The following is a 21,677-nucleotide window of genomic DNA, read 5'->3' on the forward strand; positions in this document are numbered from 1 at the left end:
ATCATCATCATCATCATCATCATCATCATCATCATCATCATCATCATCATCATCATCATCATCATCATCATCATCATCATCATCATCATCATCATCATCATCATCATCATTAACATATATATAAACGTTTCATGTATAGTATCTCTTCTTGTTCATATGTAAACTTTGACCTACTGCTTTATATACATTGTGTAGAATCTGAGAAATAGAATTAACCACAATATATATTAATTTGCACAAAAAAATAACCTTAATCACTGATGGGTAAAATGAGGTTGGGGTCACATGAACACCGTCTTTTGTTTAATTTTATTTTTACCTAATGTGTATACCTTAATTTTTTATTTAGATATCTGTAGACTTATAAGTTGAAACAAGAGTGCACACGCTGAAATGTCTCGCCTACTATACTGACCATTGATTTTATGTTGATAGTCCTACTTGTAAAGTTTTACTACAAGTATCACATTAACATTTATGATCCAAGAAAATGAGGTCAAGGTCAGATAAACCCAGGCGGAAATACATGTACACCTTTAATACAATCATTCCATACACAGAATATAGATGACCTATTGCTTGTAGTATAAAACAAACAGACCAAACCATGGAAATTCCATATGGACCAATGAACCATGAAAATGAAGTCAAGGTCAGATGATACCTACCAGACATACATACACCTTACAATCATTCCTTACACCAAATATAGTTGACATATTGCTTAAAGTTTAAGAGAAACAGACCAAAACACAAAAACTTAACATTGAGCAATGAACCGTGAAAATTAGGTCAAGGTCAAATAAAACCTGCCAGACTGATATGTACATTGTAAAATATTTCCACACACCAAATATAGTTGACCTACTGCATACAGTATAAGAAAAACAGACCAAAACACAAAAACTAAACTAGTACCACTGAACCATGAAAATGAGGTCTCAGATGACACCTGCCAGCTGGACATGTACATGTACACCTTACAATCATTACATACATGTACGCCAAATATAGTAGACCTATTGCTTATAGTAATTGAGATATGGACTTGACCATGAAAACTTAACCTTATTCACTGATCCATGAAACGAGGTCAAGGTCAAATGAAAACTGTCTGACAGGCATTAGGACCTTGCAAGGTACGCACATACCAAATATAGTTATCCAATTACTCATAATAAGAGAGAAATTAACATTACAAAAAATCTGAACTTTTTTTTCAAGTAGTCACTGAACCATGAAAATGAGGTCAATGACAATAGACATATGACAGACGGAAACTTCATATCATAAGGCATCTATATACAAAGTATGAAGCATTCAGATCTTCTACCTTCTGCAATATTAAGCTTTTAAGAAGTGAGTTAACGCCGCCGCATCACTATCCCCAATTACACAAAATTTAGATTATTTTTTAACTTTTGTGATAAAATGGTGATATACATGTATGTGCTCAGTTGATACAACATTTTACAATTTTCATGCATCTTGGGACTCGCAAGTTTTGAAAATGATGAGTCCAGACTGATTATGATGAGTCCAGGACTCGCCTTAGTGAGAACCAGGGCTCAACAAAAAATTGAGAGACAAGTTGAACCCCGTCTGACAACACATGTAAACCTTTGATCCCATACATGTATACCAAATATAGTTATGGTATTACTTATAATATGTCACAAATTCACTTGATAAAATCACTACACATGTAGTTTTTTAAGGAGCACTGAACAATGAAAATGGAATAAGGACAATGGACATATGTCTTGACAGAAACTTCTAAACATAAGGATTCCTTATACATTATCATGATTATGATTTTAAGTATGACAAATCCATGATTTCTACCCTCTGAAATATAAAACTTCATATAAATAGTAAATGCTGTTGTCCGATTAGCATTTCATGTCTTGCATGTCTTGTATTCTGAAACTTTTGTCACAGACAGGACATAACTGGAGACCTTTGAGGAATTAAGCCTACTTATACATGTTATAAGCCTCATGGTGATAGTCATTAATTTATCTGGAGGAAAATGAACAAGGAAGATACAAAAAGTGAAGGTAGACTAGTCTTCAGTTCCAGAACAGACATAGTTGTCAGAAATTTTTTTTTTAATTATCTGGTTTATCCGTTCAAATAAAGACAGAAGAAATCTATCTATTACTAAAATATAACTGTTCTGAACTGCATTTTATTTAATGAACATATAGCACTGTCAACATGTACAATGTACCTGACAACAACCAAGCAACAATCTTTTAGTTCACAAGTACAACAGCTTGATCCATATGTGATCCAAAATGTGCAGAATGCTATTATGGTGGGAGGTTCAAATTCACTTTATACTTCTCTACTTTGAATATTATATCCTATATCACCTTCATTGCTGGTGATCATCATGTCATGTACATGTAGAACTTATTTTTAAACTTCTATTGGAAACCAGATTGGTCAAATATGTCTTCATAACGAGTTGAAAATATGGAATGTCTTGGACTAGGTACCGTGGCTTCCAAAGATTTAAAGATTGTCTGATGGTCTTAAATCTGTATGGTATATGACTGTTACATGTATAAATGAAAAAGTCTTTTATATCTTTGCTTTTGTACAGACATCATTGACATTTATATTAGCAAACAATTTGCATTTCCTGGCATATCTATTTGTTTGGCGGCTGAACATTTCCAAATGCATGTTTCATGTTTTTCACATCCTTTTTAGTTTTCTGATGAAAATGCTGTTGCTTCCAGTTGATACAGATTCTATAGCTGAGCCTGTGTCTGGCCATTTCTTTATGTCTAGCATGTGTGTGAATTATTCACAGTGACTCTAAATTGCATTTCCCCAAACTTTCTGTGTCTGATTCCTTTCAATGAAGCTATATAGACCAGGGAAGAATGTCTGCTCCTGAAATATCAATTTAAATATATTTATGGAATATTCTGATTTCAAAACAATGCTGACTTCATCATAAAGCTTATTTATTTAAGATTATTTAACATCCGTTTCAGAGGAACTCATTTAATTTTTGTCTTTAATAATTATTACTAGCTTTTCCAGACTAAAAGATGAAGAAAAAATGTGGATAGTGTCCACATGTGGACACAGATGATGCCCCCGCTTGCATATCATATAGTTATAAAGGGACATAACTGAAGAACGGTAAAAGTGACACTACCCAAATTTGAACTTGATCTGAGTTTTGTGGTAATAAGCATTGTGTGTAAGTCTCATAACATTTGGTTGAGGCTAACTAAAGTAGAGAACAGAAACTAAAAATTCAGCAATTTTTCTATTTGTAATGACGCATAACTCTAGAACGGTTGTGTATAAATTTTACAACATTTGGTTGAGACAAACTAAAAAATTCAGCAATTTTTATGTTTATAATGGGACATAACTCTAGAATGGTAAAAGTGTTGCCACCTAATTTCGTACTTAATCTGTATTATGTAGTAATTCGCATTGTGTATAAGTTTCATAACATTTGGTTGAGGCAAACTCAAGTTAGAGAACTGAAACAAAAAAAATGTACTTGATCTTTACTGAGTTTTGTTGGAATGAATATTGTGTATAGGTTTCACAATGTTTGGCTGGGGAAAACTTCAGTTACAGAATGGAAACTAAAAAATTTTGCAATCTTTCTATTTATAAAGGGGCATAACTCAATAATGGTTAAAGTGACACTACCCAAATTCAACTTGATCTGTGTTTTATCAGTGGTAGTCAAAATTAAACATTGCATTGTATAAAGCATTGATTGTAGTTGATTCAACTATAATCATGGTCAAAGGAAGATAACTCCAATTTTAAAAATATATTATATAAACTTGATATTTAGAAGAAAATAAAAATTTTGCAATTTTTCCTTTTATAAAGGGGCATAACTCTAGATCGGTTAAAGTGACACCACCAAAATTCAAACTTGATCTGTGTTTTGTGGTAATAAGCATTGTGTATAAGTTTCATAACATTTGGTTGAGGCAAACTTGAGTTAGAGAACGGAAACTAAAAATTTTGCAATATTTCCTTTTATAAAGGGGCATAACTCTAGATCGGTTAAAGTGACGCCACCAAAATTCAAACTTGATCTGTGTTTTGTGGTAATAAGCATTGTGTATAAGTTTCATAACATTTGGTTGAGGCAAACTCAAGTTAGAGAACGGAAACCAATTTCGGGACGTACGGACGTACGTACGTACAGACGGACAAGGGTAAAACTTAATGCCCCCTCCGGTACGGCGGGGGCATAAAAATGTACATGCATGTTTGTTTAGGGTTTCCCTACCTACATGTACATACCCTGTTACTTAATATTAGTGTTTATTCAAACACATTTTAATTGATATGTTCCTCTGGTTAATGACAGAATGTTTTATTGTCATTAAATAAATGTTACTTACAGATATACATGTAGGTTATCTAAAAGTAAATTTATAAATTGACACTGTGAATCCATTTCTAGGATCCACATCTTCTTATCTTTGAACATTTTTTGGGGAAATAAAAACACTGGCCCTTGAGTAATCCTTTTTGGGATTAGTCCTTGAGGTGTGGATTCCCTAATCAAATTTGTACGTACATGTATTAATTATCAGAATCTGTACACAAATCTTTAAACTTGTATTTCATTTCATTTCACATTTTTTACTTTTTGTTTAGCATCATCATTTCCAGACATTAATCTTATAAGATACCTATTGATTTTGTTTGATGGTTGGTTGTTTTCTGAACAATTTAACATACATGTATGTACTATGATAGAGATAGCCTCGTCTGTCTTGTTCTTCTATATATTGATCAAGTATATGTATTGGACATGTTGAATTTAAAGATAGAGTATTCTATCAGTCAAGAGCATAATTACTTAATCAAGTCTTCAAAATTATTTATACTAGTAATGTTACAAATAAAAACAAAGCAGTGGCGGACCCAGAAATTTTCTTCATAATGGGGGCCTGTACAGCCATGCTTCAGTGATTCCCTATATAAACAACCATTTTTCCAAAAAAGGGGGCCTGAGCCCCTTGAGCTCCCCCTCTAAATCCACCTCTGCAAAGTTACTCAATCATGTAGTTAAAGCTAAATATTTGAGTATGAAAGACTACAATAAATGGGGAATGTGTCCATAGGACACAGATGATGCCCACTCTTGCAGATCATATAAAGTTATAAAGCGACATAACTGAAGAACGGTAAAGGTGATGCTACCCAAATTTGTGCTTGATCTTAGTTTTTTTGGTAATAAGTATTGTGTATAAGTTTCATAACATTTGGTTGAGGCAAACTAAAGTTAGAGAATGGAAACGAAAAATTCAGCAATTTTACCATTTGTTCTGGAACGGTTAAAGTAACACTTTTTGCCTCTTTCAACTGATTTTTATAGTTCGTTCTTATATTGTACTGTTACACCACTGTCCCAGGTTAGGGGGAGGGTTGGGATCCCGCTAACTTGTTTAACCCCGCCACATTCTGTATGTATGTGCCTGTCCCAAGTCAGGAGCCTGTAATTCAGTGGTTGTCGTTTGTTTATGTGTTACATACTTGTTATTCGTTCATTTTTTTAGTACATAAATTAGGCTGTTAGTTTTTCTGACTGTGCAATATGGGCTTTGCTCATTGCTGAAGGCTGTACGGTGACCTATAGTTGTTAATTTCTGTGTCATTTGGTCTCTTGTGGAGAGTTGTCTCATTGGCAATCATACCACATCTTCTTTTTTATATGTACATAAACAGGATGAAGTTATTTTTCTCACAAAGCATTAAACTAATATTTAATGAACACTGAAACACTAATTATCATTCTGACCCACTGTAGCCGAGTCCAAGAATAGTGAACAATTAATTTCTTTCTTGGCAGAAAATTTCCCCTAACAATTATCTGGAGCACCACATGATATCAACATGTATCAGTGTGTGACAGAAGTAAAAAAAGTATGCTGATATTAAAACTTCTTCTGCATGTGCTGGCATAAGTATACATGTATATCTTTGCAAGTACACAGTAGAATATCATTAATAAGATGACATTATGATTTATATACTATTTCCAATGAATTTAGATTTATCTGATCCCATATCTTCATTGACTTTGTAAATTATAGTTTTTTCGTAGGAGAATTAGGAGAATGAAGACTTGCAATGTATTTTCTGGGATATTGTCATGTTTTTTTAAAGTACACTGTGAATCCTCCACAAATATTTTTTTTAATAAACACTCGAGAAGTTGCCCAATGATAGAAAAATGTCAACCTTTAATAATACTCTATTTTCGAGAATTTACCTTTGAATGCAGACTTGATAAGTTGATTATCGCCATATCGGGTAGCAGATATCTGGTATGTAAACTCTTTCCATAGCCCGTTTGAAGCATGTTGGAAGCCTGACCATGCAATCTTTGATTTCCAAAATTTTTCTCTTCTCAAATTTCAATTCTTTCACTTTGTACTAAGGCAAAATTTCAGTTAATGCATTTTCTATGTTGTTTTTCCATTTCTACGTCGCCATCTTCAACATGTTCCTAGGTCGCGTTTATAAGGAGCATTCTGATTGGTCGATATAAATACTATCTGGGGTCAAATATTACGTTATATAAGGTCACAAAAGTGAAACCTTGTAGGGTACTTGTTAGATCTTCGTATGTAGTATAACGTAGTATAACGAAATCCGAGATCTATATTTTAATTAGATTGAATAGTCTTTGAGCTCAGGAGACATATATATGTATATGTCTCTGGTCTATGATACATGATTTTCTAATTAGTTGTTGTTGGTTTTGAACTTGTAGTTGATAGTAAATTTGACAAAGACGCCAACAAAAACATTTTGTATTTGATAGTAAATTGTCAAAGACGCCGATAACAAATTTCTTAGTTGATAGCGGTACATACCGTGTTTAGTATGCACTTCCTCGATAAAGTACCATTTAAGTAAAATATAAATACAAGGGTAATCAAAATGGAAATAACACTGTAAAAGTCTCTTGCGTCCAAATCGCACCCCAGGACCCACCTGCACCATGTGCGTAAATACCGAGTCACATCAAAAGTCATACGACAAAAAAAAACATAATAGCATGAAGACAAATAAAGTGAAAACTGTAAAGTAAATTAAAAGATACGCAACTTCAGCATCTAGAGTCTATAACTCAAGACCATCCTGTATTATTTGTGAAGTAGACACTGAATATTTATATATTACGTCTTGGTACTTTCCCGATGAACTTTTTGAGACAAAGGACGAGACGTTCTTTGACAAAACCCTGGCTCATTATTTTTTTGCTCAGACACAGATGACGTTTTACAAAGTCTGAGTAGCAGCTTCAAGCTCTTAAACATCGTATGAGTTGAGAAATGTATACTTCATACGCGGGTGAAGTTGGTATATTGATGCTAAGGTGAGAAAAAAAAATATAATTTCTAAATTGAAATCGTTTCGTTTGTCAGAGATTCTGGTACCGAGGTGACCGCTGTTGTCAAATTCGAGGTAAATATCTAGAAATGAGGCAGAGGAATCTCTACCTGTTGTTTCTTTAATCTCTAGTTCAGCGGGGGGATATATTAATGGGACCAAATGAGAAAAGTTTGGATTATTAATAGAAAGAACATCATCAATATACCTGTATGTGAAATTAAATCATCTAGCTTCTTTGATCTTCTTGTTTTTTACAAGTGTCGGAAGGAACTCCGACGCATATGAAAATAAGAAAAGGTCGGCCAGGTGAGGTACACAGTTGGTTCCGATAGGAATCCCGACAACCTTTTGGAAAATTCTACCACCATATTCAACAAATATGTTGTCAATGAGAAACACCAGCATAATGATCATTTGTTCTTCAGTGTATATCAAAATAAGAAGATGTGGTATATGATTTCCAATGAGTCAACTAGAATGTTTTATTTTCGGCTCATTTTTCACAAAGATTGCAGAATTATATCCCAAAACATTAAATTTGAAGCGTTTGTTGGTACCATTTTTATGGAGAAAGCATTGTGGATTATTTCTTAAAGATGGGTATATAATTTTGCATGTGGTATGGTGGTGTAAAGCGTAGAAAAATCGAAGGTTTTGATATAGAATTTATTTCAGAGAATGACCGAGATTTTAAATTTTCCAGAAGTAATTTTGAGGTTTTAAGAATCTACATATGGTAAATGCCACTTTGCGAGTAAACAGTGTCGCATTAATTCTGTAATCATTCTTTCACTACGGACAAAGTTTTGGCTAATCAAACGAACAATTCCTTGGTAGAACATGCAGATGAGCCGACAAGGTACCGTTGTTTGTACGGAGCTTTGTGAAGTTAAGGTATCCAATGCAAACATTGCAAGTCCTCAGATTTGTTGTTCATTGAAATATTCAACGAGGACATGAAGGACTTGTGGTTTGCCAAGATCTCATTTTTATCAAAGGTTACGTTTTTGTACGTGGGATTAGCCGAGTGTTCATTTACTCCTAACTCTTTGATAAGGCACTCGTAGTAATATGATTCACAAACAAAAACAATACTGTTTGAAGCTTTGTCCACGCGAACAAAAACAACATATTTGTCGAAAAGAGACTTCAGACTTATCACAGCCTCTTTGTCTCTGAATACGGACTTGGGAAACTTTTATGATTCTACAATGTGCGATAGACTTCCAGACCATTTCGAGATAGAAGGAATAGACATGGAACAGGTCTGAATGTTGCTGTTCCATACATGTGCAGTTGATATTAAAGTATTTTAGATGAATTAAAGCTGTCAAATTGATTTTTTTTACTTTTAACGTTTACTTTTATATCTGCCTGTAGGGGCATTATGTTTTCCGTTCTGTGCGTCCCATACCAAGTTTTGGGTTAAGGTGGTATATGGTCACATCAACATTAAACATATTAGTATTAACAAGTTCATAATGAAGTGAACCGTTTAAGTTAATGTATATGTAAGCCTCAAATCCGTTTACGTCTATGACATTAAAGAAAAGGACACAGATTTGAGGAAAGGATTATAGATTTGAGGCCGGACATAGATTCGAGACTAACAAGCCTCAAATCTGTGTCTTTTCTTTATTGACTAGCCTCAAATCTATGTCCTTTCTCAAATCTGTGTCCTTTTCTTTATTGACTCATAGACGTAAAAAATCCATGTCATTTTTTTCTCAGATCTGTGCCCTTCTCAACAAGCCATACCATATGTGCTGACGTCAGAATTATCAAAACGACATCTAGGATAAATGTTTGTTATCAAAGATATCAATTCCAGATTGTATTGTTCGAATTAAATTGATATTTGAAAGGCAAATAAAGAGTTAATGCTCGTTGAACTATGTACATAGGACCTTACAGTTTCTCGCAATAAAAAGTATACGCTTTTCATATTTCAGTCAGAAATTAGCCTTATCATTTAGTTTTAAATGTAAAAAATAGTTGGACAGTAAAAACAGTCACAATATAAAAAGCTAGATGGATTGACTGGGTTATAGAAATATGGTCATCCCTAGGGATTCTTCCCACTGGCAGTTGAACCCTCGCTAAATTGGAGCGTCCGTTTGGCTGTGCGGGATATATAACTTCGCAGCTACGTCCGGTCAGAATGGGGACGTTAAATCCGATGCCCCATGAAAAGAGTGCCACACTCTCTCCACATGGACCCTTACAACAACTCTGGAGGGTCCATAGGTGGTCAGTCGCAAGGCTAAATTTCGATCCCTATCCAACTTATCCCTATTTTCTAGTGGCGTTCAAAATTTCCTGTACGTCATCCCGGTAGAAAACCTACCTATTTTATTAATTGCCAAGTTAATTTGTTCTTGTCCTGAACATTCATGTAATATTGGCCACTGGACGTAAAGCAAACAACAATCAATCAATAATAACATAAAACAATTCTCTCAATATAAACGCTTTTTGAGGTTCAAAGAAATAATAATAATAGATCGGTTTTTTGGTGTCCTTTGTCTTTTTGTTAAATGATTTTTGTGCTTTGTGCCATTCGAATGAGTTTAGCCCTTTACAAATGATTTAAAATATTTGTTCTGGCTATGTTGTTCCATACAACACATTCTATCATGTGTCCGTCCCATAGTCATAAAGTTGAATGTAATGACGTCACTGGGCCCAGATTTGAGGCTGGACAAAGGGTCACATATTTGAGTGTCATGACATCATGGGACACATATGCGAGGCTGGAAATAGATTTAGCTCTAATATATATCAGACAAATTAAGGTTTTGATCGATATTTTGCGATTCACTTAACATAGTAATGTGATAGTGCGAGCAAGGCATGACCTTTGGTGTCCCGTGGACACACATTCTTGTTTACACTCTTTCTGGTATTTGATAGTTCTTGCTGTATGTCAATATTATTAGTATTTCTTCGAACCTCAATACATGTACTGTAATTATACGAGTATGTGATTGATATGGTTATTTATATATCTCTGGATATTTAAGGAAATTGAACATTACTACATACTAGCCAAACATTTGGTAAGATCTTGCAATAAACTAAGAGACGAGTTATTTATTTATAAACGAAATATGACAAAGTAAATAACATTTCATCAATATGTGGAAAAGGACGGGAAATTGTTCGGTACGACTGGTGCCAGCTGAAATGAAGAAATGAAATATGCTGCTTTCACACTATTGTACATGCAGATATATCTAAACAAAAACAACAAATCTGTTAGAACACAGATATGTCAGCTACAGTATCAACCAATGTGTACATTTCTATAAATAAGACTAGGCTTGTTAAAATGATTTTCTTAGTTCGTACTAATAGTTCTGTTTTCAAGAGCAAGTCAAATGAACAAATTTTTTTGACGGACATAGATTTGGAGACCAACCACCATATTTACATTCGTCCAATCTGATTTCATTTCCTGTACAATTAACTTTGTTCATAACAGCAACAACCTCTGTGGTAAGTACTTGTTCAGCACTGGGCGAGGATAGAACACCATCTTCATATCCCAGCTGCTTACAAACAACTCGTGAGTTTTCCGCCGACCAGTTAGTTGAACAAACCCGCGACCATTGATCCATGTGATGAATTTCTAGATAACCAATGTTTCTGCTATTGGATTCATCGTCTGTTCTTAATCGAACCATGTGATCTAAAATCAAAAGAAAACTGATATGAAAAATTGCATTACGATTTTGAAGAATTGTGGCTTTGAAAGGTGGACTGTTACTCAAAAAGATTACAGTATTAACTCAAATTATACATCCGAAAGATATCTGATAAAAAGTAAACGACTTATCATTGTAATGCTACAGGTACTTTATCTCAGAATAAGTGGTTGCAAGCAGTAACTGTGTATTGTCACAGATTTTCTTTGTTTAAATTAGTATGAACACAACAGAAAATAAGCAATGTATTTATATATCTTGTTTTCTGATACATAATCTAATGAATATTAAAAAAAAAGAAGACATGCATTTGTATAGAATACACGTAATGTGTCGATGTGTTTTTGACATTTCGGGGAATTTGGTGTTGATGGCAGATGTAAAAAAAATCTGTTTAATTTATTCATTAAATTTTATGTACTTTTCTAGACTCTGCGATTTAGAAATTGAGAAGCTGGAAACCGTATGTTGAACCCTATAGGACAAATGTATTTTAGTGTTTTGTGCTGTTGGGCTGTCTCATGGACGAATATCCAACATCTCCTTTTATTTATACGTAAAGTTAATGAAAAGAGCTAAACTTGACCAAAACTAATCAGTTCTAAGCAAAACAAACCATAGATATCACACAAACTTGTATTATGTTTTGCTAGATTAGTTGGCTATAGAAGTATCATAAGGTCACCGAATTCAGTTTTTCCCAAATTAAATATTCTATTACCACGTCATAAATGAAAAAGTTACACTATTTCGACTACTTGTTGTGAAAGAAAGGACTTGTGGGGTATGCGTCAATCAGGAGACAGCGACTCAACGACGCAAAATAAACAAACTGAACACTGTCGATACTGCGGATGGCAAACCTGTAGAAATAGTGAAAACCATGGACTCCCATGTTTCGGGTCTAAATAATACAAAGATTCTAAAAGGCAAGAGTCTACATATTCATCTTTATTGCAACGTATATATTACAAACAAAATATAACATACTCCAACCAGGACTACATTTAATCAAAATATATTACATACACAACCACCATTTCATATCCATTTAAATCGCAATGTTAACGAATACTGGAATGTTTTCTTTTCTTTTTAACATTGTATTACAAAAGGAATACATAATTTTCAATCAAAATTTGCACTTTTAGAGTTTAATAAATGTATTATAGGACCTGACAACTTGACATGAATGTATTATAGGACCTGACAACTTGACATGAATGTATTATAGGACCTGACAACTTGACATGAATGCTACTTTTTTCATAAAATAAATTGTCTGGTTTGTGTCCGTCCTTGATTTTGTTAATTTTTCAGTTAAATTCACTACAATTAATAACAACTGACCTTTCAAAACCAAATTATACAATGTTAACTACGACAGGACACTACCGATTATGACTGGACACGACTGGACACTACCGACCATGACTGGACACTACCGACCACGACAGGACACTACCGATCATGACAGGACACTACATACCATGACTGCACACTACTGACCATGACTGCACACTACCGACCACGACAGGACACTACCGACCATGACAGGACACTACAGACCATGACTGCACACTACCGACCATGACAGGACACTACAGACCATGACTGCACACTACCGACCATGACTGGACACTACCGACCATGACAGGACACTACCGACCATGGCAGGACACTACCGACCATGACAGGACAATTACAGACCATGACTTGGCACTACCGACCATGACTGGCCACTACCGACCATGACAGGACACTACCGACCATGACAGGACACTACCGACCATGACATGACAGGATAATAATACATTGATAATAAATGATAGATAATAAAAAATCATTGGTAGTCAATAAAAAAGGTCGTCCGGCTTTAGAGCAAAATTGGACTAGCTAGCTCATTTGAGGTTAGAAAACAACAATCAAACAAAAATCTCCAGATATTGCAAAAGTGGTATATATGACCCATACTTGTCCAGTTGCTCATGTGAGACTCTTTAACCATACTTTACATACAACAGATGACTGCGAAGTCTTGTTCGTGGTCACAGTGGTCAGAATGGATCATTGGCTCACGTGAGACTCTTTAACCATACTTTACTTACCACAGATGAAAGCGAAGTCTTGTTGGTGGTCACAGTGGTCAGAATGGATCATTGGCTCATGTGAGATTCTTGAACCATACTTTACTTACCACAGATGACAGCGAAGTCTTGTTGGTGGTCACAGTGGTCAGAATGGATCATTGGCTCATTTGAGACTCTTTAACCATACTTTACTTACCACAGATGACAGCGAAGTCTTGCTGGTGGTCACAGTGGTCAGAATGGATCATTGGCTTTACAATATCACACTGTCTTGTATATAGACAGCTAACATTCATTTTCCAGAACATTCCACTTCCACTACCGAAGTAACCATTTCCCGCCGAATTTCCTCCCATGTATCCAAGGTGACGACAAATATAGGCTGCTTCTATATGGCCGAACCTCCCACAAAGAGTTCCCCATTTGCCATTCTTGTAAATTTCAACGCGTCCTTCATTGTCTCTAGCACCTCCGTTTATAACAATAAAAGGTTCTGCAAAACAAGAAAAATCAATTTACTCAATTTATATATTCTGCACCGATACACAACAAATCTATCAAAATCTGATCAAAATCTATTACAAATTCTTCATGATGATAGCACGTGTTTCAAAAAGGTAATCGGTTTTAATTCGATGTGAAAGTCAGACTTAAACTGCAAATCGCGTATGGAAATGCCAATGAAAAATAAATGACTAAGACAGCAACCCAATGTCATAAATAAGAATATCAAAAAGACATCTGGATGTCAACTTACGGTCGCCAACAAAAGACAATTTTTTATACGATATGTCAACTTTAAAAAGACCATCAATTTCAAATTACGTAAGGACAAACATTACTAAAGACAACCACTGACAACTTATCTGACTAAGGCAGGCAAAACAACATGCAATCTGATTTAAATATAGATCCTATGTCCACTCTTTGCTTAAAAGATAAGCACAAAGTAAGCAAAGCGTGGACCGTAGGATTTGTGTTTCAATCAGATTGAAGAACATTTAGCGAGGTTAAATTACATACGAATAATTCGAGTAGCAAATCCTTTCCTAATCTAAAAAACAAATGGTACATAATTGACATAGAAGACAGTGCTCTAAAAAATCACGCCAGAAGAGACGTTCTTCTATGATAGTGGTAAAATAGACAAAAATAAAACAGACACGTCATATAATTAATTGGTCTAGTCAGCAGTCTCCATATCAATGATGTAGGGCTATGCCTTGTATGGGAAATGCAGGACTTTATTTGAGGCACAAAATGATCATGTCATAAAATTATATTATCTAAACTGGAGATTAATGGTAAAGGTCAAAAAGGAGGGGGGTGAACGCTTGCAAACATTTTTAATACCGACACATTCTGAATGCCTTAATGTCATGGATCCGCCTATGCAATAACTACCGGGTATTCTCTAGTCGTCGCAGATTTTGTATGTGTAATGTTTATAACCAATAAACAACAAATAAAGCTTAACAGACAGCTTGAAGGTTTTATGATAAAGGGAAAACTGGTTTTGAAATATCATTTTAAACAGCGTTAGTTTGTCGAAAGAAAACAAAGCTTTGGTAAACTTAACAAAAACTGAAGAATAAATAGATACCTGGCTCTCCTAATAATCGAGTCAATGGCGGGGTCAAACGTTCGAGCTTGGTAGCTGACTGATGGATGTAGTTAAACATTCTAGTAAAGTTTTCCACTGCAAAGAATTTATCCAATCCCGAAGTACTGTGACCTCTTTCGAGACCATCTAGAACACCCTGTATGCTCACAGAATTGGCTAATGTATGATTAACTTGCACTTCTACAAATTGTAAGTTATGGAAGATGTAAGGAATCCATCGCGTATTAGAAGCCACAGCCTCTATCATCTGTAATACTCCCTTTGTAGCATTTAACAACAACTCAAAGTCATACTCAATAAATCCATTGATCGTCGGTGGATTTTGGTGATTTATGTCTGTTTTCTTACTTTCCTTCAAGCGATGAACCTCTTTCAGAAGTTCTACTACGGTTGTTTTTAGAGAAATCTGACTAGTTTGGGCCAAATCAGTAACAAGTTCCACTAATTGTGATCCATTTTTCAATACTTGTTTAAATTCAGTAATAGCATGTACAGGAATTTCACATTTTGACACTTGTTCTGACTGTCTGTGATTAGACACCGTAGGAGGATTGGTTGAGGTGGGTAAAGTTTTATATTGATGGCTACAGTTCGTTATATTGGTCTGCTTCTCCAGAAATTCCCGCAGATCGTCGCGAATACTTGTTTGGTCTTCGGCAACTGTTTCTGTGGCTCCAACGATTCTCTCAACCAAATCACCAGTATGATAGTAGTAAGACATTGTTCTTTTAACATCATTATTCAGGCTTTTCAAAGTTTCAGTCAACACATTCATGACATGTAATGTTTTTCTATTTGTAGATTCATCTTGCATGTACCTTAAGCTACTTAGGGTGTTGTTCATTACAATATCTACTTTTTCTTCAAACTTTTCAAGTATGTTGGAGCAGTTAGGTTCTCTAACTTCTGGTATACTATTACGCGGTAATCCGTCTTGCATCTTCTGTGCTATTTCATCAGATGATCGATTAATCACTGATACCATACTTTGAAGGTTTTCTAGTTTCTCTGAAAATCCCTTGTTTAGATAATTAAAGTTTTGCTCCATGGCATCAAACATTAAATTATTTGTTTTCTCCACTGCTTTTAAATCTTGCTTCATCAAATCTACAGATATCTTTACACCTTTGTTTTCGACATCCATCAATCCCACTTGCGAATTCATTGCTTGCAATACTTTATTAACAGAATTTAGATTTGAATTGACTATTTTGAATTGTCTTACATTATAATACTGCAATCCATTGACTGATCTTTCTAAAGACGATATCCGTTCACTTAGAGAATCAAACTTATCGTCTACGATTTTTAACAATGAATCGACAACAGTCCGGTCTAGCTGTTGGAAGCTTGTTAGTCCAGTATGGGATGTTTCCATTGACTGTGCCCGTATGCTCACAATTCCAAAGAACACAATGCTTATGATATAAGCGTAAACGTCCATGTTTATCCTGTATCAAAAACGTTTTAGTTCACAGGGTGTATATGTGTTATTGAATTATATTAATTTAACACAGGAAAGTAACATAACAGAAGCAACCGCGTTTCAAGTTACAAGTAGAAAATTGACCACGAGGAAATACGTCACGATCAGAGGTTAAAGCACCTCTTTCAAGTTACTTAACATATATTACTTAATACATCCATTGTTTCCAAAAGGTCACTAAATTAGTTCTCCTCGGTCATTTTAGTGAAATCTTAAGAACGACGTCATCTAATGTTAAATTACACTTTCAATTTCATGCACAATTAATATCTTATTAAAACCACATATAATGAATTCAGCATCAGATGAATTAATCACAAGATAAGAATACACCTATGTGTTGAGAAATCTGATCGTCTCTGTCTAATCATCGGATTAGATTCTGTGAAGATAAGCACATCTTAAAGATCGCATACCTTTACAGTGTTTCACTTATTTTCATTAACGTAGGTATGCTAATTACACACATTTTGTTGTATTCCAACTGTATTTTGGTCATTCAGGTGAACCTGTTCAGTGCATCAAATAATTTGAAAATCTCATAATATTTATGTTTCAGTTACTACTAGCAGCTGTAATGAGGACAAATAATAAAAAATACTGAGAGCTTTTCTAATACAGTTTTAAATGGTTAGAGACCTATTATCATGTTCTCTGCATATTGTTATATTACCATTTCATTTTTTTTTACAAAACAAGTGTGGACACAGATCAGTGTGGATAGAAAATAAAAGGAGATGTGGTATGATTGCCATGAGACAACTATCCACCAAAGTTCAAATGAAGTGGATGTAAGCAATTATAGACAGCCGTACGGCCTATAACAATGAGAAACACCCATATCGTATGGTCGGCTATAAAAGGCCCCGACAGGAAAAATATGAAACAATTCAAATGAGAAAACTAACGGCTTAATTTATAACAAAACAATTTACGAAAAACAAATATGACAGACATAAACCAACGACAACCACTGAACTACAGGCTCCTGACTTGCGACAGGCACATAAAGAATGTGGCGGGGTTAAACATGTTTGTGAGCGCTCAACACTCCCCTAACCTGGTATAGTGGTGTAACAGTGCAACAAAAGAACAAACTATAAAAATATCTAACACTAAAATATCAATCATTACACATCCAACATCCAATGGATTTAGTGTAAAGACGTCATTAACAGTCAGAGAAAAACATGACCTTGTGCAATGCAAAACTATAGGTATCGACAGATTGTAGTACCGTGAAAGTACATATATGATTAATATTTAGTATGGTTTTAATTTACTGATAACAAAATCAATATTTATACCAATAAAACAATATTCAAAGATTTAATAACTGTTGAATAGGTAACCTTTTAGAATAAGTTTATTTAAAGGATTGATAAGTTTACCCGGATCGTATCTAAATTTCCGGGCTCGGTTCACACCATCACCGTAAAATTTAGGATGTGTTATTACGTTTGAAATAAGTTTTCTACGTGTACAGCCAAACTTGCAGACCAAATCTTTGTATCTATGGAAGAATTTAGTAAAGGTTTTAAGTAATTGGTAACGAATTCCCTGACTTAATAATTTACTAGTAATACACAGATTACGCTCATTGAAATCCAAAACGTATGTTTGAATGTTTGACAGTGTTTTCTAACAAAAAGAGTTCTCTGTTTTTCCCATAGGGTTTTATGTTTAACTGAGTTGCACAGTGATAGCCAACCTGTACCAAACACTCAAAATTATCAGTGTCGTTTATTTAATTTTTAGTTTTAATGTTCAAGACTGTCATGGAGGAGACACTAATTGCATGGATAACCAAATGATTCTGATACAATATGTTCCACAACTTTGACTTTGGATAGCAGCAAAAACTCAAAATTATGACAGTTATATATAGGTGCATTTCTGCATGATGTGATTTTAATATGCGAGATGGTATCTGAGAACCAGCATGCATGTACTATTTGTATGGTTCTATTTATGTTCCTTTGTGGTGGTCATTTCTTACTTGGGTTTGTCCACAAAAACTGTAAATTACTTAAGGATCTTCCCAGTATCATTAGTAAAAGATTTCGTTTAAATGTCGAAATAGTGTCTTAGAAGATAACTTATGGTTTAAGTAATGACAATACCTGGCATGACGCTTGGGGCTAGATGAGCTAGAAATACACGTTTGTGTTATGTTAGTTCTTTCTTCGAAAATGTCTTCTCCAAGGCTAGGTCGAAGTTAAAAAAAACATTTGACCAATATGAAAATAATGTCCATTAAAGAACCTTTATGAGCATGCTTCAAAGACTCATAACTCCTACAAAAGTCAACTGATAAAACTACATAATATATGTTCTAATTATCTACAAAGTTTCCTGAAATTCTGTTGTATGGTTTCGGAGGAGTTGCGATGAAAAGAACATGACTGATGGACAAACGGACTGACTGGTCAATAACATTAAACTTATTTACTTTGTTGTGTGGGGTATAATAACTTGGTAATTCAAATGAATTTGTTTATGATTTTTAATTTACAATAATAGTTAAAATTTTGAAGATAATGCTGGAAGGCTGTTTATAATGTACAGTGGCAAATAAAATGCTTATTCATGACGAGAACATGCTAATGAAATATAAATATGAACCATGCTTTGTACTGAGTCGGATTTTTAACGTGCTAGTTCACAAGGCAATATTTTACAGAAAGACATGTCACACACGGACACATTTTTATATGATTCCGAGCCGACCAGTCGTTGTTCTTATCCTTAATTAACGCCACGTTCTTAGGAGAGGAACAGCAAATTCTTTGACTTGACCCGGCCGTGGATCAAATATAAGGCCTCTCGCGATCGAGGCGAGCACGCTACCACGAAACAAACGAGGCGGTTTAAAAGTTAGGATGTAAAATCCGTGATTGGGGACTCTTTTTTCATCAGTATTTTCCGTCGGCGGTTCCATGTAACGTAATACTTTTACTTAATTTACATTAAAGCGAAAGAGAGACGTATAAAACAAAATTCTATTTGACATACTATTAGTATCTCCTTTAAATTACACGATTTCGACGGAAAGCTTAGCATAAACCCATGATTAAGATTTTAACCTTGACAATCCAACTACAGATTCAAACCGTATTAGCAGTACAGCTGTAACATATCAACAATGAACTCTTACTCTTATTTGAGCTGTAAAGTGGACACAATTTACCCTATATAGAGGCTGTAACATATCAACAATGAACTCTTACCACTATTTGAGATGTTAAGTGGACACAATTTAACCTATATAGAGGCTGTAACATATCAACAATGAACTCTTACCACTATTTGAGATGTAAAGTGGACACAATTTACCCTATATAGAGGCTGTAACATATCAACAATGAACTTTTACCACTATTTGAGATGTTAAGTGGACACAATTTAACCTATATAGAGGCTGTAACATATCAACAATGAACTTTTACCACTATTTGAGATGTTAAGTGGACACAATTTAACCTATATAGAGGCTGTAACATATCAACAATGAACTCTTACTACTATCTGAGATGTAAAGTGGACACAATTTAACCACTATAGAGGCTGTAACATATCAACAATGAACTCTTACTACTATTTGAGATGTTAAGTGGACACAATTTAACCACTATAGAGGCTGAAACATATCAACAGTTGCCACTTTTTGAGATGTAAAGTGAACACAATTTAACCACTATAGAGGCTTTAACATATCAACAATGAACTCTTCCCACTTTTTGAGGTGTAAAGTGGACTTTAACTTACGGAGAGAATTAAATCCAAGAAGGGATTAACAATGATGTAAAATATCATCATTTTACTACTAGAGGTATTCAAGAAAAAAAGATGGCATGAGTTGTTAACGATCAACAGACAGATGACTTGATTTCTATAAGCTGGGCAAAGGTCGTCAGGGCTATAATTGAAGGAAGTTTTGTTTTGCTATAACATCATCATATATCAGAGTTACAAATCAATTCCCTGTTCTTCTTACTTTTATCTTCCATATTGAAGGGCGGATTTACCCCTTAAAACGCAAAAAAATGTAAAATGTAAAATTACGGCCAATTTTGTGTCGAAATAAGGTCCTCAGCATATTCCCAGGAGCGCTCTCATAACATCAAATCCTGGATGCGTACCTGATATTTAGCATATCACATATCCTATAATTAATGGATTTGACAGAAACGGAAAGTTTTGATTAACTGTTTTTGTTAAAAAACATCGACAAATCGTCATCCTGTGAGTGAAACAAATAAACGGGAAATTGATCCTGCTTTGTCAATTTCACAAGAACATTTGCAGTTATCTCAGGGACTGTCATTTCAACGTTACTTTTCGGGGGAAAAAAAGGAAAAATTCTTAAAAATATTATTGATGATGTTGGATAACTGTTATTTCTCGAGTATTTGCTTTATATTAGCCCGTCTCGCTGAGTCGGATTTTTAACTTGCTGTCACAATGATTAATGAAACATATGCAAGATGATGTTTCAAAATTGCAAAAGTTGAAATTAAAATTGCAATACTTTTATATGTAAGTTATGCCCGAGACTAATATAACACCGTGTTATAGTAGTCTCAGGTTATGCATGATCATGCATAATATTCAAACTTAATGAACCATGACTGAAGGTACAGGGCCAAACAATCTCCATGGAAATGCCGCGGGGATGTGCCAATGCTAATACAACTGCGTACCCCATTTGTTTTTTGTTTTCATAATAATTTATTCTATCATTCAAATTACATTTGTAGCATTTTTTTTTTAGATGTAACCGTTTTCTTTCAGTAACATGTTTACAGCCCAATTAACTCCCTTGATGTTCGTTAATCAGTTGGTTATTCGATCTAGGGTTAATTAGTTGTCAACGTATATTTGTTCCGCTTTACAAAAGTTCCCTGGAAATTTTGTTTTAAACAATGTCATAACATCTGTTGGAACATGTGTATGTTTCTGTCTTTGTCTTAAGAAAAAATCTATTAAACAGTAATTATATTCAAAAATTTTTATTAATATACTATATTTACTTTTTTCTAATTTCCTGTGACCTTTTTATCTGAATCTAGAATAAGTAAATCTATAATTGCTTAAATCCACATCATGTGGACTCTGTTGAACAGTTGTTTCATTTTCAATCATACCACATCTCCTAAATTTTATATAAAAGTCGCCAATTGCTCACCATGCTTAGACTAGAGACATATAATACAATTGTGTTATATTTCTCTGCTTTATAGACCAATATAAAAATCCAATGCACAACCTAAGAACACAAAAATTGGAATTGTGAGTTCCAACTTGAAGAAAACTGTTTCATTTCATGGATTTGAAACAGCATACCCACAGTGGTC

At 34.4% G+C, this 21,677-nt stretch overlaps 1 protein-coding gene and 1 long non-coding RNA gene across 2 annotated transcripts; both read right to left on the reverse strand.

The window, feature by feature from the left end:
• Nucleotides 1-2,154: 2,154 nt before the first annotated feature.
• Nucleotides 2,155-6,688, reverse strand: LOC127731007 (uncharacterized). The gene is made up of 2 exons (XR_007995411.1): nucleotides 6,284-6,688; nucleotides 2,155-2,907 (listed from the first exon to the last, which is right to left on the reverse strand). It is a non-coding gene; the product is annotated as an uncharacterized LOC127731007 (long non-coding RNA).
• Nucleotides 6,689-10,491: 3,803 nt separating this feature from the next.
• On the reverse strand, nucleotides 10,492-16,672 carry LOC127730994 (uncharacterized). The gene is made up of 3 exons (XM_052239701.1): nucleotides 14,814-16,672; nucleotides 13,407-13,703; nucleotides 10,492-11,104 (listed from the first exon to the last, which is right to left on the reverse strand). The coding sequence occupies exons 1-3, from the start codon at nucleotides 16,276-16,278 to the stop codon at nucleotides 10,779-10,781; spliced, it is 2,088 nt and encodes a 695-aa protein (XP_052095661.1). The 5' UTR covers nucleotides 16,279-16,672; the 3' UTR covers nucleotides 10,492-10,778.
• Between the last annotated feature and the right edge of the window lie 5,005 nt (nucleotides 16,673-21,677).

The sequence above is a fragment of the Mytilus californianus genome, unplaced genomic scaffold, assembly GCF_021869535.1.
Source record: "Mytilus californianus isolate M0D057914Y unplaced genomic scaffold, xbMytCali1.0.p SCAF_2, whole genome shotgun sequence".
NCBI classification, from domain to species: domain Eukaryota; kingdom Metazoa; phylum Mollusca; class Bivalvia; order Mytilida; family Mytilidae; genus Mytilus; species Mytilus californianus.

Bases quoted from the DNA above. Each gene is read 5' to 3' on its own strand.
- LOC127730994 (XM_052239701.1), bottom strand. From the start codon at position 16,278: ATGGACGTTTACGCTTATATCATAAGCATTGTGTTCTTTGGAATTGTG. The intron at 13,704-14,813 runs GTATCTATTTAT...CTTGTTTTGCAG, and splicing joins TCGATTATTAGGAGAGCCAG to AACCTTTTATTGTTATAAAC. The intron at 11,105-13,406 runs GTAAGTAAAGTA...TTTTGATTTTAG, and splicing joins AGACTTCGCTGTCATCTGTG to ATCACATGGTTCGATTAAGA.